Genomic DNA, 17,432 nt, shown 5'->3' with positions numbered 1-17,432 from the left:
ACTTCCGCATTCTGATCGGTTTTATGTAATAACTAAAAAAATAGAAAAGTGAGGTGTAACTTTGCATTGGGACTTTTGATGCGTATACTAATTAGGTTGAATGGCGGGAACCCGGTTATCGAGATTTACCGCCCAAAACCACTCGCTTTTCTCAGGATAAATAACTGCAAAAAAACGGTAAATTATAACAAATTATTTATATGAACAGCATGGCGTGAAATGGAACTGTTAAATTATGCAATGTCTAAATCTGGCTTCTCTACGGCATCTGCATGATGAATCAAGGTTGGGGACAGACAGCCCATCCCAGTATGGAGCGCATGTAGACCTATCATCTCATCATGCTAACTTTTTTTCATGTGATAGGTAGGCCTACATTTGCTGCAGCTACAGTAATATAAAGACAGAAAGCTGTGAAGAGACAGAATCATTAGATCATTTGTTTTGGTTCTATCCATGTGTAGCTTGTTTTTGGACACAGGTCCAGGAATGGCTAAAGGATTGCAATATTTACCTGGAACTAACCTTGCAGATAGCATTACTGGGTGATCTGAAAAGTCATAGTCAATCAATCAATAATATAATAATACTTTTAGCAAAAATGTTTATTTTTAATTCACAATCTGTAGAAGCAATGAGAATAGAAAGGTTCAGAACTTTTGTAAAACATCACAGTACGGTTGAAATATATATGGCAAATAGAAATCCTATATGGATGGTGTTAAGAGATAGATGGGAGGTGTTGAATAGAGTTGAAGGATGGGACTAATAACAAATAACAACAAATAATAACAAAGATAGCTAATAATGTAAGCATACTGTGTCCATAATAAGTATATAGGTTGTATGTTGGGAGCTTTTGGGAAAGAGCACAGTTAGAAAGATATGGCATATAGAAGCAAACCGGATGGACATCATGAAAATGATCGGAGAGGTTGAGAGTAGAAGAAGTTCAGGAGCAATATATATATATTTTTTTAAATATATATATATATATAATAGAATTATTGTAAAATTAACTCTGTCCATAAGGTGTAGATAGTAAGTATAGACCGGAAGTAGAGGCCTGGGCATTGTTGTTCACTAATTTACTCCAAGTAGGGAAAGGATGGTGAGGTTGAAAAGTAATAAAGGGGAGTATATATATAAAAAATAAAATAAAAATAAAAACATGGGGGATTGGAAGTGATGCAGACAATTACATTGATAGAAGATACAATCTATCTCCAATATTAAGCTGATCCATTCCCCCCGAATTTTTAAAAAAAAGATTATATATATATATATATATATATATATATATATATATATATATATAAAAATAAAAAATAAAAAAATAAAAGCGCGTCTAATTTACCCATCTCCATCTGGCTTTCGGGGTCACCTTATTTTTTATTGTAAAGATTGCAGCTGCAGAGTTTTTAAAACAGTTTATTACCCGAATATCGTTGCTTTAAATCAGTGCATGCGCGAGCATTCTCTCGCAGTCTTTCTCTCTCTCTCAATCAATTCCATTCAAATTGCATCCAAAATAGATTTCTAGATTGATATATAGCCCTATACAGTGCATTCGGAAAGTATTCAAACCCCTTGACTTTTTCCTCATCAATCTACACACAATACCCCATAATGACAAAGCATAACAGGTTTTAAGAAATGTTTGCAAATGTATTAAAAATAAAAAACGGAAATATCAAATGTACATAAGTACCTTGTTGAAGGACCTTTGGCAGCGATTACAGCCTCGATTCTTCTTGGGTATGACACTACTACAACTCCCCACTAACTACCGAATATCACCCTCCTTTCATGTTTCCCTCCTCAGGTCGGTGGTTCCTGGTCACCTGGCTGATGCCGTCCCCCGTGACACCCCTCCGACACCCCTGGACATCGAGGGGACCCGCGCCTATGCTGTTAAGTCGCTCCGGGACTCATGATGTCGTGGGGGTCAGCTCCAGTACCTGGTGGACTGGGAGAGGTACGGTCCTGAGGAGCGCTCTTGGGTCCTGGTGGCGGACATCCTGGACTCTAACATCATCCGGGATTTCCATCTCCGCCATCCGGACCGTCCCGCTCCTCGCCCTCGGGGCCGGCCCGCTCCTCGCCCTCTGGGTCGTCCTCCTGCGGCCGGAGCCGCGCGTCCGGGGGGGAGGGGGTACTGTCACGCCTACTCCTGCTCCCTCCCTCCGGCGCTCGACGTCACCGGTCTACTAGCCACCGGTCCTGGCAACCCACATTGCGCACACCTGGCAACCATCATTGCGCACACCTGCTCCCCATCATTACGCACACCTGGACTTAATCACCACCCTGATTACTCTCCCTTCATATAGCCTCAGTAGCCTCTGTCATCAGGCAGTATTGGTTTTGGTTACGTTCAGTACGCTTCTCCTGTTTTGTATTATCTTCATGTATATTATTATTAAACTCACCTTCTGCACCTACTTCCTGACTCCCTGCATATACGTTACACTGTTCCAAGACAGGTGCATGATAATGGTCCATTCTAAATCAAAACTAATTTCACACATACATGATTTAGTTTATGTAAAGACAACATTAAATTAAGAATAGTCTGATGGGTGACAATATTAGCCTATCACTTGTGAATTATGTATTATCACTTGTGAATGATGCCCAAAGTGTGCAGTAAGGCAAGAGACAGTGCATGCCTTTTTTTTAACTTTTTTTTATCATAGTTGCCTAGCCCATAGCCTATATGTTTTAATAAGGTTTGTATCAAAACTAAAGTGGCCAAATAATTTCTTAAAATTAAGCACATTAATCCGCTTTACAACCGGTATAGATCCTAACTGGCATACATAGGCGGCGCGTGAGTTTCAAGTTTGGGGAAGATAATTTTCACCATAGAAATGCACCTTTATAATAAAGCACATGCATAATCGTATTTGCGGTCAGAAAAGTGATTAATTGATTGCATTTTGGAACATTCGTGCTTATAGCCTACTGCCGTATGCGCATTGCTGTGCTTATAATGTGAAGAAATAGCCAAATAGTTTATCAAAATTTTAAGCTAAACGTTCTAATCTGTTGCATCAGTCGCATTGCTTTTAAAAGGTGGTTGTATTAATTTGGGATCTATTGCATCCCACAACTGTCCCAGCGTATGTTAGGAATATTTATTTATTGCACAGAAGGACAAGTTGACCAATAGAATAGGTCAACTTTTGTACTATGGGGGATAGTAGATTGACATAGGCTAGTGCTTTTGCTGTTCGTTAGGCCTACTCATCTTGCTGGCTGACGAAAAGTAGGCTAAATGTGGACAGTTCTTCTAACAACTTCAATATGCACCTTGGAATTCGATGAGGGACGCGCGCAGTTGCGTCTCCGATGTGTCTGTCTTCACTTGTAGCCTACTTCTTAGCTGTGAGAAGGACCCGATCACATGACCGGCATTGGCTAATAAGAATTGAGATATCTGAGAGAGCCATGTGAGTGAGATGTGCTTCGGAGCACGGCAGACGGGAGAAGGGAATTATATTGATTAAATTCAGCCCAAGGGCACAACGGCCACTTTGGCCGCAAAAGGCAATTGTCAAATTGTGAATGAGAGACTGATGAAGTGTGTGCAGCCTGCACAAGAAACAAATCAGAGCTCATGCCTTTCATGCAACTTTTTTCAAATCATCATTAGTCGCATCATGCAGCCTTAGAATACATACAAAATATAAACATATAGCCCAATGTTTGTATCACAACTAAAGTTGCATAAATAAATTAAGCATTTAGGGAGGATCTGTATCTTTGTTAACCGCTCAACACAGAATAGCTGTATGTGGACACTTCCTTGGAAATCGTTTGGAGAAAATATCCTTTTTATTTTATTCAGCTATGTTCAATTGTATTCTTCATACTATGAATTAAGAAAAAATAATTATATGGAATTCTAAGCAAATCCTATCTGCTAAATGAACTAGTGTAGCCTACAGCCATATGGCATAGCCATATCAGGGCCTAACATAAGGACAACTCAGAGTATGCTATTCTGTTCTGAAATATACTACATTTTCTTCATATCATGTTTCTTTAGACATGTCTAAAATCAATAATGGATTTATTGTGATGGTGTAGGCTATATTAAATGGATTTATTATACTTTTTTTAATGTAGATGTTCCAAAGGTCTGCATCAGTGGCTTGTAGGCTAAGCATGGAAGCCAGGAGATGCTAATGTGTTTATGTTAATTAACGGTCAATTACAGTGAGACCGGCAGTTATTTGCTTGACAATCACCGGCTGATGAAATTTCATGACCGCCACAGCCCTATCACTAATCTCTCTTCGTCCTCTGATAACAGCTTCTTAGGCCCACTCCTGCAGCCATGGACTACCTTTCCACTCATCCGGTCTGCTAAGCTCATCCTCGGTACTTGAAATATCACAACTGCCTTCCTGACTGACATACCCTTTTTACATGCCTTCATGGCCTCCATATTTTTTGTTATTTCTTTAGGTGCTGGCATGGTATTGTCACTGTAAGGACATGCAAAACTACTGTCAAGACTCAGATTATTGGTATTTGGTGTCACCTACTGCTTTTATTTTTCTAATGACAAATCAAATGAATGATCATTAATTTAACGCAACACAATTTGGAATCAATATGTTGCATCTAGATGATTAGATTCTGGTAGACACCACCAGCTAGCGAAAGTAACAACCTTAGTACACCTAGCTCCTATGTGTGTCCCCGTTTGGACTGACAGTCGCAGGGTCCTGGATTCGATTCCGGGGCTTCCCATCAACTTTTTATACATCAGAAGCGGGATGACACCAGCTGGAGCTGGGAGGCCATCAGAATTCTGATCGTTAACTGGGCTGGCAGGATGGATGTGGGTGAAGCGCAGGGACACCTTTTATGAAGAAATGTTGCAGTCATACTCTTAGTTCTGCAAGGACTACTACCATGTCAGAAGTTCGGGCCACTTGGCGTAATAGGACACCCAGAAATAGCACCTAAATTGGCTACAATAATATAGGCCACCAAATATGAATTAGTGATATTACTTACAAAACATGTTTAGGTTTATTTGACCGATAGCTATCCGAATGGAGAGCCATTATTAACTTGTAACACAGATGGAAGGAGCAGTATCTTTGCTTGATAACAAGCAAAAGTACACTGAACAAAAATATAAACAACATGTAAAGTGGTGGTCCCACATTTCATGAGCTGAAATAAAAAATCCCCCAATATTTTCCACATGCAAAGAAAGCTTATTTCTCTTTGTGCACAAATTTGTTTACATCCCTGTTAGTGAGCATTTCTCCTTTGCCAAGATAATGTGACATATCAAGAAGCTGATTAAACAGCATGATCATTAAACAGGTACACCTTGTGCTGGGGACAAAAAGCCACTAAAATGTGCAGTTTTGTCACACAACACAGATGTCTCTAGATTTGAGGGAGAGTGCAATTGGCATGCTGACTGCAGGAATGTCCACCAGAGCTGTTGCCAGATAATTTAATGTTAATTTCTCTACCATAAGCTGCCTCCACTGTCGTTTTAGAGAATTTGGCAGTACGTCCAACCAGCATCACAACCGCAAACCATGTATAACCACGCCAGCCCCATCCACGTCCGGCACCTTCACCTGCGGGGTAGTTTGTGTGGGAGTGGGCAGGAGTGCTGAGGAGTATTTCTATCTGTAATAAAGCCCTTTTGTGGGGAAAAACACATTCTGATTGGCTGGGCCTGGCTGCCAAGTGGGTAGGCCTATGCCCAAGGCCCACCCATGGCTGCACCCCTGCCCAGTCATGTGAAATCCATAGATTAGGGCCTGATTTATTTATTTCAATTAACTGATTTCCTTATATGAACTGTAACGCTGTAAAATCTTTGAAATGTTGCATTTATATTTCTGTTCAGTATAGCTGGCTAGCTAGGTAAAGAAAGAATAAACAGAGATAGCTAGCATTTCTCTTCATTTTCCATTGCTAGCTTGGTAAATAATGATAGTATACCGGTTTAATCCACATGAAATCCCTTTGCAGTGGATTCGTTCGCTAGCAAGTCGGGCTTTGCTGTCACATTTACGTGGCGCGAATTGGGCACGAAGATAGTACTGGAACCATAGACGGGTTGGTGGTTTAGCAACAAAACCGACACGGACAAAACAGACTGGGTTGGCATAGATTGTTGACATGTAAGCTATATTGCCTCCAATGTTTATTGAAAACATAAATACATTTGCACAATGAGCACTTGTCTCTCAAAAACATCATTACAGTTGTTGGTTAGCTAGCTAGCGAATTTTAACCCTCAACGTTCCACAATGTGGTGAAAATGGCAGCCATATTGGTCAGGGAGATCCGAACCAGGCATAATCCTAATTTTACTTCTGCAGAAAAAAAGTAAGGCGTGTGATATATCAGAAATTGTGTAATAAAATTGTCAACCTAAAATTGTTATTATAGTTTAAGGGTTTTATACCAATATAGCCTCTAAAATATGCAAACAGACCACACGTCTCAATGTTTGTTTTCTTGGACAGCTGTGATTGCTATTATATGATACAATGTCAGTATTTGTTGCATTTACAACTTGTCTGTCCTATCAACCGATTTCATCCAGTGTATAGCTGTGGATTGACAATTGTTTGAATGGAATGTTGGCATATTGGCAGTTCATTATAAATATTAATGGAATCATTCCTCTAAAACTGTCTGGGTAACTAACTCCCTGACCAGAATGGCTGACCTTTAGACCATAAGAAGGTTCATGTCTATTGTAGTATTCTAATTCCATGACTGGACCAAAGATTCATCTTTAATCTCTGGGCTGGGCAAGTTAGAGACATCAAAAGTTATGGTAGGCTGCTAGAGGGGAAAACTGCTGGTAGGCTAGGAGAAAATCAGGTGGAGTAAACAAAACAATGTATCTTTTAAGCAACTGTTTACATCAGTGTGGCCTAGGCCCTACGGAGTAGATAGACAATCATGCCAAACTAATTAACTTAAAACATTCATAAGCTCATTATGAATCAAGATCGTCAAACAAAATAGTCTGTAAAGTGTTAAGCTCCAAAGATGTAGCCTACAAGTATGCAGGTGAAAATCCCCACACGACACATTTCACAAGGGCAAGATGATTTATGTACTTATCGTTTTCTGGTTGCATGAGGAGTCCTGAGCTCTTAGGTCTAATTCTATTGGATTTGTGGAGTTATATCTACCACGAACAAAACTTGCGTTAATAAACTTGCGTTAATAGTTATAATATGGACAACATTCCTCTTAAAACGGTCATTATGAAGAGAAAGTCCCCAAAAATATTTGCCCTTGCCCTGCAAAAAGAAAATACATTTTATTAGGCAGCATTCTCATCTCACAGAAAAATAGACATCAGGTGCCATCCAGTGGTGGTATTGTACAACTGCAGTTGAATCTAACACGGTTGATTGTTTCCTATTGTCCATACAAATTCTGAAAATATTTTTGTACATAAACACTAAGACAACGCCACATTTTACAGTTACTGAAATTATGCCCGAAATGCAATCATAACCATTAATGGGTTCGTACTTTTCCGCAACTAAGTTCACCACAGGTTTCAGCAAACGTTTAAGCAGACGCATTCCTGAGCATTTCTTACCAAGATACAACCACACTCAAAATACACAAAATAGAAAAATTATAAATTCCATTCAATTTGAAAACAAAAGGTAATTCAGAATGAAAAAGCTATGAATGATCTGATCAGAGACATTTAAAACTCAGATGTTCAGTTAAGTTCAATTGCAGTTAAGTTTTAAAAGGGAAGAAGAAAAGTCAAAGGGTCTATAAAAGCAACATCTGAATTCACAAAGTTTTTGTGAGCAATATACATGCTGCAGACAGTTTCACAATACATCTAAACATGTGACTGGGAACTGGGTGTTCAGACCTCAGTAGCGGCGACCGAAGGCCCCGCCACCCTGCATCATCTGGTTCTGACGATTCAGAGCTCCAGAGAGGGACTGGGAGGTCCCTGTTGTCATGTAGCCTCCACCACGACTGTGGGTCAGAAAACAAGACACCATTAGGACCAGAATTGTCGTATGTCTCCTTTGTGATAGAAACATAGTAAATACTGCCATATATTTGAATTTACCTTGCCATTCCTCCCCGTGCCCCCATGTGACTTTGGCCTGGGATGCCCCCGTCTCGACCTGTTTGCCAGGTTCTGTCCCAGTCACGGCCCTCCCTGAAAGAAACCACAGACAGACAGTCAGTGACAAGCAGCTCAGAGCACACCTTGGTATCCATCTGGTGAGAGGTAAATTAACTTGACAAAACCATCTAAAAATCAAACTGACCTCGGATTAATAGTACGCTTGTCATAACTTCCTGCTGCGGTCCAGGCGTCCCTCCCATGCCTCTCGGTACGGTCCGAGAAGTGCTGCTGAGGGAAGCATGATTAAAACCAAACAATCGTGTCACATTTAAAATGGCACGAAATGCTGTAAAACAGGTGGAACTACATGAACATCAACAACTCTCATATTGGTGCCTAATGGCATACATGAGGCCATGTCTCTTACTGTGCTATCCCGGTCTGCAACTACAGCCCGTGAAGTGTCCCTCCTACAGGAAAGATCAGATTATTAAACATTATTAAACACAAACATTGATTATTGATCGAAACATGGCATACAACCACAAATTCATCACCAACAAGCAGTTGGCCATTAATACTACTTTTTACGCAAGTGTAAACATAAGCATCTATGATGCCTACATAACATAACAGACGCCATAAACAGTCATTACAACTGGTGTCAGCTCACGGAAAATAACCTTACTCAGCCTACTCTGTACCTGTCAATGACGGCATCGTCCTGGTAGCGTCCACGGTCCCGGTGGTCAATGTCTTGGTAGCGCTCCTGGCGACCGAAGTCTGAGCGCCCCCCATAGCGGTCATCCATAGCCAGCCTCTTGTCCTGCCAGTCGTCTTTCCTACAAGCAGCAGGTCTTTGTCAGTCGCAATAAAATATTCTCAAACCATGCACACCTTGTCATGACAGTCATGTACACTGAAGATCTCGATTAAGGCTGAGGTTGTTATGTGGCCAGCCATCTATTCTATTTTATGATAGAGACCTGGTAAGTCAAACAGGTGTACTGATGCAGTGGAGAGGGGGGAAAGGGGGACAGATGGGGATAAAGTGTGTACCTGCTGTCAATGTCGGCGTAGGGCCTCTTGAGTGGGCGGCGGTCCTGCTCGAAGCGCAGCTGCTCCTGCTGCCTACGGAGCTCCTCCCTCTCCCGTTGGATCCTCTCCTGCTCACGCCGGCGCTCGTACTCCACACGCTGACGCTCACGCTCCAGGAACTCGCGCTCCATGCGGTCAAATTTCAGCCGCTCCTTCTCCACCTCCAGCCAGTTTCTTTTCCGCAGGAGGCGCTCGCACTCCTCCTTCTCCCGGAACAGGCGGATACGCTCACGCTCAGTGCGGTTGTCTGCGCTGCCACGGTCTGGGCCACTGCCGCGCTCACTGGGCCAATCAGAAAGCATAGGAGATATTTAGTGGAATCACTTTGAATGACCAGTCTCTTTTCAAAACATTCTAACTGCTGTAACAAGCTAACAGTGTACAGACACATGCATACGCATGTGAAGAGACACACAAAGGTACAGATATGCACACACACATTGTAATATTGTTGTATGGTGGCATTAAACATTTTGTATTGTAGATATGTAGTGGTGTAATAATGTTATGACGTACTGTTTTATATGTAAGTGCTTTAATATGTTTGGACCCCAGGAAGAGTAGCTGCTGCCTTATGGGGATCCCTAATAAATACAAATACAACCTGGCTTCATTCTTAGCAGTAAGGTGAAATGTTTTGCAGCTATAGCAACTCCTCACCCAGAGTGCCTGCGTCGCTCCACCTCCCTGATGTCCCTCTCCCGCTGCCTCCGTCTCTCCCGCTCACGCTGCTCCTTGATCTGGTCAAACGACAGGATGTCCTTCTCTTTGCTTGGGGACTTGCGGTCGCGACTCTTGGTGCTCTGTATTGAACAACACAAAAGCTCATGTAGCGTAACCATTTTTTTCACAAAAGTTGGAGGTGAAAGTTCAATAGATGGAGCATAGATGTCAGCGTTTGGGTATCTTACCCGGTCTTTGCTTTTGGCTTTCACGCTGATGACAGGCTCTCCCTTGGACTTGTCCATCACCACTGTCCTTTCATTACGTTTGCCATCTTTTCCGACTTCACCTTCAGCCTTTTCGTCCTTGTTGGCATCGGACCTGGAGAGAGAAAATAGTTAAAAAAACGAATCTAGTATCTGATGACATACAGTAAGTATATAGCTTAAAGTGTAATGACTTTGACATGTTCTCAGAGCTTACTTGGAGTCTGAGGAGTGTCTCCTGTCGGTGCCAGACTTAGCGTCACTATTGTCAGCAGGCTTCTTCCCAGCAGGCTCGTTCTTAGCCTGGAACAGAGGTCGGAGGTCAAACAATGGTGAGACAGATTATAACGGCAGACCTGCCAACCATTAAGAATTTGTATGAGTACCACTTCAGCGTGGCAGCATCACCTCCGGAGCCCCACGTCGGCACACATGCGAATCCCACACTGCTCAAATCATAGGCAAATGCACCTTTTTTAGCCTAATAATGTTGACAGAAGACTGCCTCAGTAGGAATGGTATGCTATAGACTTATGGGTACTTGGTAATTGGCTGCTTTTCAGTAGCTAACTAGAAATGTTTAAATGTACACATTTTCTGACAAGGTGGTGCTGATGTAGGCCTAAGGTTGGGTAGGGAGGGAGGTCCGGAGGGGGGGGGGGGTCAGTCAACTCCCCCCTCAGGAGGTTGGAGCATTTGGCAGTTTTGAAAAACCTGTAAATGCCATTTCCTGAAACCTAGAGTCTTGAGCTCTATTCGGACAGGATTAGTTTTACTGGGGGAGGTCGGTAATGTAATTAACTGATTCGATAAAAACGCATATCAAGTGCAAGTGTGCTGTTTAGCTCACATCTGAAGGCTGGGGGGCCATTTAGGACGTCTTCTACTACGGATCGCTAAAATATCCTAATGATTATGATCACACTTCCTCAATTCAAATATTATGAAGACACTATACCAAAGACGGTTTGGTATGGTTGACAGAAACTCCAGTTATCAGTGTAGCCTGGACTTATTGAAATATATTCACGCCTAGAAGAAAAAAACTTCCAGGCTTCCGTCATAACTGTCAACTTATAAAAACAAACAAAAAAAGATTTACAGGGAGCAGTTTAAAAAAGAAAAACTAATCCCGTCCGAATCGTTCTCTGGAATAACGGACATTCTGGGGTAATAAATACATAACCAATGTTCTCTAGTAATAATAGTCTCGTGCGAATAGGGTTTTAAATGATATCAAAAATTGTAGCCAATGATGATTCAAATTAATAGCCGCTTTATGTGGATAGTCTAGTGAAAATGTAAACTTGCATCATCTTAATTTAGTTAGTGGAGAAAATTCTGAATAATTCAATTACTGGATGCAATGTAGTCGTCTAGATTGATGTAGGCTATTTGGAATATGAAATAACTGAACTAGGCCTATATGAGCTGGTTTCAGATCTCCATCCCTGACCTAATCCATCAATTTAGGTCTGACTACTAGGCTTCTGTTGACATACAGCTATATCAATAGTTAATCAGTTCTTGATCTGTCCTAACATACTGTTAAAAAATTAAATCAGCCTAACATAACTTTCTGTGAAGGACGGTATTGGGCAGAACAGCTCTGCCATTTCTGTTCCATCCACAGAGCGACACGCACTGAACTACCGCAACACTGCACAAAATAAGTGGTTGTGCACTTGACTAATACATACAATTCTGTATTTGGCAAACAGTTGGTTCTCCATTTTCCCTACCCCTTTTACTCACACATCAGTGGTATCAACAGTCGAAGTGGAAAGTGGCCATCCAGCACGAGGGAGGGAAATAGTACTAAGACTACAGGGCAGGCCGGAGCGGAGAGCTAGAGATTCTCTCTCTTCGCCCAAGTCGTCTGATTGGCTCAGCTCCAACTTCAGACACTTGAGTCAAAAACCACAATGTGCCAACTAGAAGCCTATTTTGGGGAGTTTTTTGTACCAGCTTACTTTGACCTCAAATTGCGTGCATGGTACACCTAAAGCGTGCAGGTTGGCCGGTCTGTAATGGTCAATCCTCACTTCTCTGAATGAAGGCATCCCATACATTTGATAAAACTACAGGTGGTCTAAGAGGCCACTGATATAGAAGATGGTAGATAATGACCCTCACCCTCTCCACAGAGATCATTCTACCGTGGAGCTCGGTCCTGTGCAGGTGGCTGATGCACTTGGTGGCCTCCTCCGTGGAACACATGGTGACAAAACCGTAGCAGCGAGCCCCGGGGCTCCGGGCGTTAGTCACCACTTTAGCTCCAACAACCTGATGTTGAGACGGAGAAGGATAGGACACTTAATTCATGGGCAGTGAAAATGTGTATGTGGGGTCCGAAAGTACCATTTCACACCTACATCTTGCTCAATTACATTCATGCATGAACATATACACCAAAAAAGGGGTGGTTATTTTTTCCTCAGGATACTGACCTTTCCATACTTGCTGAACAGAGTCTTTAGATCAGTCGCTCTGGTGGTGGAGGAGAGGCCGCTAACCCACAGGTTTCTGCCACTACTAGCTGGAGCGCTACCTGTAGGGGCTTTCAGAACACAGCCAAACATGAGCCAAATGTACACAGACATTCAACTCAGAGCTGATTCAGCACCTCATTCAAATGTGGCCATTGTAGGAAATTGCAAAAGACGCACTCACATCACATCCCAATTACAGAATGAACAATGTTTACACTTACCCTTTTCATCTTTTGAGTCAGGCTTGCTACCTTTTTCCTCATCAGAACTAAAGACAAAGAGAACACACAATGAATATTTGGAAGTGAGAAGACCTGGGGGGAGGGGGCTCTCATCCAGATGAATCATACTTACCCTGTGCACACAGTAATTAACCCCAGCATATACAAAATTACAGTGATTTGGGTGTGTGTCAATGTTACAAGGCTGCCTTACATGGCCAAAGAAACTCCCAATACATTACTTTATGATGGTAAAGAGGTGAGGTAGGGGTGGGGAATGACAAAATGATAACTTGACAAATGCAGACCATTTTACCTCCAGAAGAGCACCAAAACTTGCTAAAATAGGAGCCAATGCAACAGAGATAGCCATTGTTCTAGTAGACAGAAAACAACAAACCTCTTTTTCTGATCATCGCCCTCAACAGAAGAGGACTCTTTCACTGCCGTTGATTCTGCAGCATTCTCTTCAGTCTTCTTCTCTTCCTCCTCACCCTCAGCTTTAGAGACCATTTCCGAATCAACAGCGCTTTCGGTTTCACCCGCGCCCTGCTCGCTTACGCTAACAGCCCGAGTGCTCTCGCTTTCAGGGTCAACTGCCTCTTCTGGGACATTTTGAGTGTCCTCAGTGTCTTTCGTTTCACTCGCAGTTAGCTTAGCAACGTCCATGTCGCTAGTCGACAGTTCAGGCTCCAAATTGATGGCCTCCTTGGCTTTAGTGGTGTTGCACACATCGTCTTCCTCGGCAACATTGACCATGTCCCCGATGGTGGCTTGATCTTCTGTCGGTGGCTCCTGGCGCTCTTCATTTAGCGGCTCAGATAAACAAGACCCGGCTACTTTCTCATTTTCTACGGATTTAACAGGAATAGAATGGCACAGAGTTTAATTACTTCTGAAACACAGCAATGGTTAACGTGGAACTGGCAAGGCTGGAAAAGGACGTGGCCCTCCGCTGTCATTGAACTACGTATACACAGATACACACGTAACAAGAGACTGGAAAAACCAAAGAGACTGACCAAGCAGCCTAACTCCTCATTCAAGTCGACCATTTCAGTTCACCTGATCCCTAGGCAGAAAATGATCTGATCTGAAGAAAGCCACAAGATCAGCAGAGGCTCCATGAAGGTCCATCTTCATGCAATTGCTGACTTCATGAGTGTCCATAATCTGGTAAGTGACAGCGAATTCAGATTTCTTTTGGTTTGTATAACAAGTCCATTAGTCTCATCTCCAGTGAGAATATTAGTCAGAGTCCTAAAAAGGCTTTTGAATGGTTGGTTTCAAATGATGGGCCTCAGTCTTCTCTTCTTGGTCTTTGCGTGGCAACCTAAAAACACTGTTACCTGCAACAACTAAACCTTTAATTACTGGCTTTGTGCTTCAGATTGTTAACCAGTTCTGTGTTAATAATAGGAGGGTGCCCAAAATAGACAGATTAATTTATCAGTATTTAACAATTCTAGTTAACAAGCGTCAACACACAGTCAGCAATTATCTTTGGATTTCCAGTCTCTTCCTGACCAACCACAGGCATGAATGTTATGCAAAAAGAGTGTGCATTCATATCAACTTCCAACCCCTTTTCAACAGTACCTATTTCTTCCTTTGAGTCTTTGGGCTCCGGATCCTTCTCCTGAACCTAAGGGAATAAAAGGAAAATGTATCTAGTGTAACATGGCTCGGTACCTAACACAATGGGGTTTTACAGTCTGTTTTCCTTCCAACTACACACAAATGATTATGAAATGCTGCTTGCATTTTAGTTCAACTATAACACTTTAGGTAATGGGCAAATTAGATCTTCCGTCTCTTCAATGTCTGCTAATTCAGGCTGTGCCTCCTAGTTTTAAAAAATAGAAAAAAACAAGTGGGAGAATATTGGAATCATCATTAGATATGACTGTGCCACAATAGCAGCAAGTTTGTCTCACCTCTTCAGGTTTGGCTTCACTCATTGGCTCAGGAGAGCCAGAGACTCCATTGTGTTCATCTTCGTTCATGGCCTCTTCATCAGCCAGGATCTCGGGGTTGACTTCATCCGATGGAGAGTTCAGGACTTCATCTGTGTCGTACTCCTCCTCGGCTGGCATACTGTTGTCATTCTCAGCCTCATCAAGCACATTCATATCCAGGATGTCCATGTCCTGCATGTTGTCATCCTTGAATGGAATTATAGGAGGTGAATTTATTAACAGATTGTTATCCAGGTAGCGCATAGTGATTGCATTAGATAAAACCAGGTGATTCAATGGTAGACACTCACCTGGCCATCACCCGAATCTTCCTCAATGGTGCAGTCCTCTGATTCATCGTTCTCATGTCTTTTCCCTGCAGACAAGATCGTAATTGGAATGCAATTGGATATCACGAAATTGGGGAGAAGGGGGTAATTTTTTTAAAAAGTCTCTCTAATATAAAATTACTCCAAGACATCATTGCTTACTTATGACCTTGCTCTCACTCCCTTAACATACCTTTGGAGGTCCGTTTAGCCAGTGCCGCCTTAGGAGTTGCATCGAGAACAACCGCTATCTCATCTGGGTTTCCACCCTCTTCTTCAATAGCCTGTGGAGAAATTGACATACTGAATTATTATAGTTACCTGGCTAGCTAGCTAACTACGTTATATCTGGTTTAGGGAGTTTAGCCAACTTGACTATTATCTAACACACGAATATGTGGTCAGCTACAACACAGTGCTAGTTAGTGGAAATTATGACTTACATAAACATCTGACCCGGAAAGCAAGCTTGCAGGCCTAGGAGCAGGCCTAGGAGCAGCGTTTCCCTAACCTCTCCTCCAGTGCCTACAACCTTTCAGCTTATTCGATGTATTTTAGTACTAACATATCTGATTCAAATGGCCAACTAATCACTAAGGCTTTCATTAGTTGAATTGGGTATACTAACTAGTTAGTTCTAGAATACGGAGTGGGGGGGCTCGAGGATAGATTTTTGGAAAGCGCACCATGTGGCTACCGCGCCCGCTCACAAAGGCCTTGCCGTTCGGCTACGCAAGGCCATGGCTAGCAGATGTTAATTTAATTTATTTGAAATAAATACACAATTTAGTTAGCTAGCTAATTCTAGTGGTTATATACATCATGCAACTAACGTTAACTAATACCGTGACATTGGTTCCAGTTCATTTTTGAATTATCATGATGCATAAACACAGCTAGCTACTAGTTAGCATGGCTAACGTTACCTTTTTCAGCCTCTCTGTCAGCGTACTCTTGATGCCGGTGGCGTCCAGATTTCGTTTTTTTAATTCTGCTTTCAAGTCAATGACTCTCAGCTCCGACAATTTGCGAATTGCTCCCTCAGGAATCTCTACGCCCCCTGCTTCTCCTGTCGAATAGTTTTCAGACATGATTACACAGAGAAAACGCTATTTTGTTGCAAGTACAGGTTAGCTAATCTCTTGCACGAAACAATCAGCCTACTGTTACAAAATGGCGTGCTATGAACAGGGACTTCCACTGCGCATGTGTTATCTGATTACCTTTTGTGAAAAGGGGCAGTGTTCTTATAATTATGAACGCCTAAACGTGCTCTTCTTCTTCTTCGAGTTTTATATCGAGCTACACGCAAAAGGTGTATTGTCGCCACCAACTGAACGGAGGTGCAAAAAATATACAAGACAAAACTAAATTCAATACGGGGAAGCGAAAATGTACATTAATCCACACAAACTACAAACCCCAAAAAATACACAGTACCAGTCAAAAGTTTGGACACACCTACTCATTCCATTAAAAAATAACTATTTTCTACATTGTAGAATAATAGTGAAGACATCAAAACTATGAAATAACACATATGGAATCATGTTGTAACCCAAAAAGTGTTAAACAAATAAAAATATATTTTACATTTGAGATTCTTCAAAGTAGCCACCCTTTGCCTTTTTTATTTATTTATTTTTATTTAACCTTTATTTAACCAGATAAGCCAGTTGAGAACAAGTTCTCATTTACAACTGCGACCTGGCCAAGATAAAGCAAAGCAGTGCGATAAAAACAACAACACAGAGTTACATATGGGGTAAAAAATACATAAAGTCAAAAAATACAACAGAAAATATATATACAGTGTGTGCAAATGTAGCAAGTTATGGAGGTAAGGCAATAAATAGGCTATAGTGCAAAATAATTACAGTTAGTATTAACACTGGAATGCTAGATGTGCAAGAGATTATGTGCAAATAGAGATACTGGGGTGCAAAAGAGCAAAATAAATAACAATATAGGGATGAGGTAGTTGGGTGGGCTAATTTCAGATGGGCTGTGTACAGGTGCAGTGATCGGTAAGGTGCTCTGACAACTGATGCTCAAAGTTAGTGAGGGAGATAAGAGTCTCCAACTTCAGAGATTTTTGCAATTCGTTCCAGTCATTGGCAGCAGAGAACTGGAAGGAATGGCGGCCAAAGGAGGTGTTGGCTTTGGGGATGACCAGTGAGATATTCCTGCTGGAGCGCAGACTACGGGTGGGTGCTGCTATGGTGACCAATGAGCTAAGATAAGGCGGGCATTTGCCTAGCAGTGATTTATAGATGGCCTGGAGCC

At 41.9% G+C, this 17,432-nt stretch overlaps 1 protein-coding gene across 9 annotated transcripts; it reads right to left on the bottom strand.

Annotated features, from left to right (window-relative positions):
* Positions 1–6,146: 6,146 nt before the first annotated feature.
* Positions 6,147–16,336, bottom strand: LOC311131639 (scaffold attachment factor B2-like). Of its 9 annotated transcripts, none has more exons than XM_084164727.1 (19): positions 16,073–16,336; positions 15,340–15,430; positions 15,129–15,193; positions 14,797–15,024; positions 14,459–14,504; positions 13,260–13,710; positions 12,860–12,906; positions 12,597–12,706; positions 12,283–12,432; positions 10,364–10,449; positions 10,129–10,261; positions 9,878–10,020; positions 9,179–9,499; positions 8,824–8,961; positions 8,547–8,589; positions 8,322–8,407; positions 8,117–8,209; positions 7,910–8,019; positions 6,147–7,310 (listed from the first exon to the last, which is right to left on the bottom strand). In XM_084164727.1, exons 1-18 carry the CDS (start codon positions 16,235–16,237, stop codon positions 7,911–7,913), a joined length of 2,505 nt encoding a protein of 834 aa, XP_084020853.1. In that variant the 5' UTR covers positions 16,238–16,336; the 3' UTR covers positions 6,147–7,310; position 7,910. The 9 variants fall into 9 exon arrangements, with proteins under 9 accessions (XP_084020853.1, XP_084020855.1, XP_084020856.1 ...); XM_084164729.1 differs by having other exon boundaries at positions 8,322–8,404; XM_084164730.1 differs by having other exon boundaries at positions 12,597–12,697.
* Positions 16,337–17,432: the final 1,096 nt, after the last annotated feature.

Source organism: Coregonus lavaretus, assembly GCF_964263955.1.
Source record: "Coregonus lavaretus genome assembly, chromosome: 6".
In the NCBI taxonomy this organism is placed as follows: Eukaryota; Metazoa; Chordata; class Actinopteri; order Salmoniformes; family Salmonidae; genus Coregonus; species Coregonus lavaretus.
The sequence above is the reverse complement of the archived record's forward strand: the minus strand, read 5'-3'. Positions and strand labels throughout refer to the sequence as shown.

What these genes read in the sequence shown, in the direction of transcription:
- LOC311131639 (XM_084164727.1), bottom strand. Translation starts at nt 16,237, where the DNA reads ATGTCTGAAAACTATTCGACAGGAGAAGCAGGGGGCGTAGAGATTCCT. An exon ending in TGACAGAGAGGCTGAAAAAG is followed by an intron (nt 15,431 to 16,072) that starts GTAACGTTAGCC and finishes ATTTCTCCACAG; the next exon opens with GCTATTGAAGAAGAGGGTGG. An exon ending in GGCGATGATCAGAAAAAGAG is followed by an intron (nt 12,907 to 13,259) that starts GTTTGTTGTTTT and finishes CTTTGTCTTTAG; the next exon opens with TTCTGATGAGGAAAAAGGTA.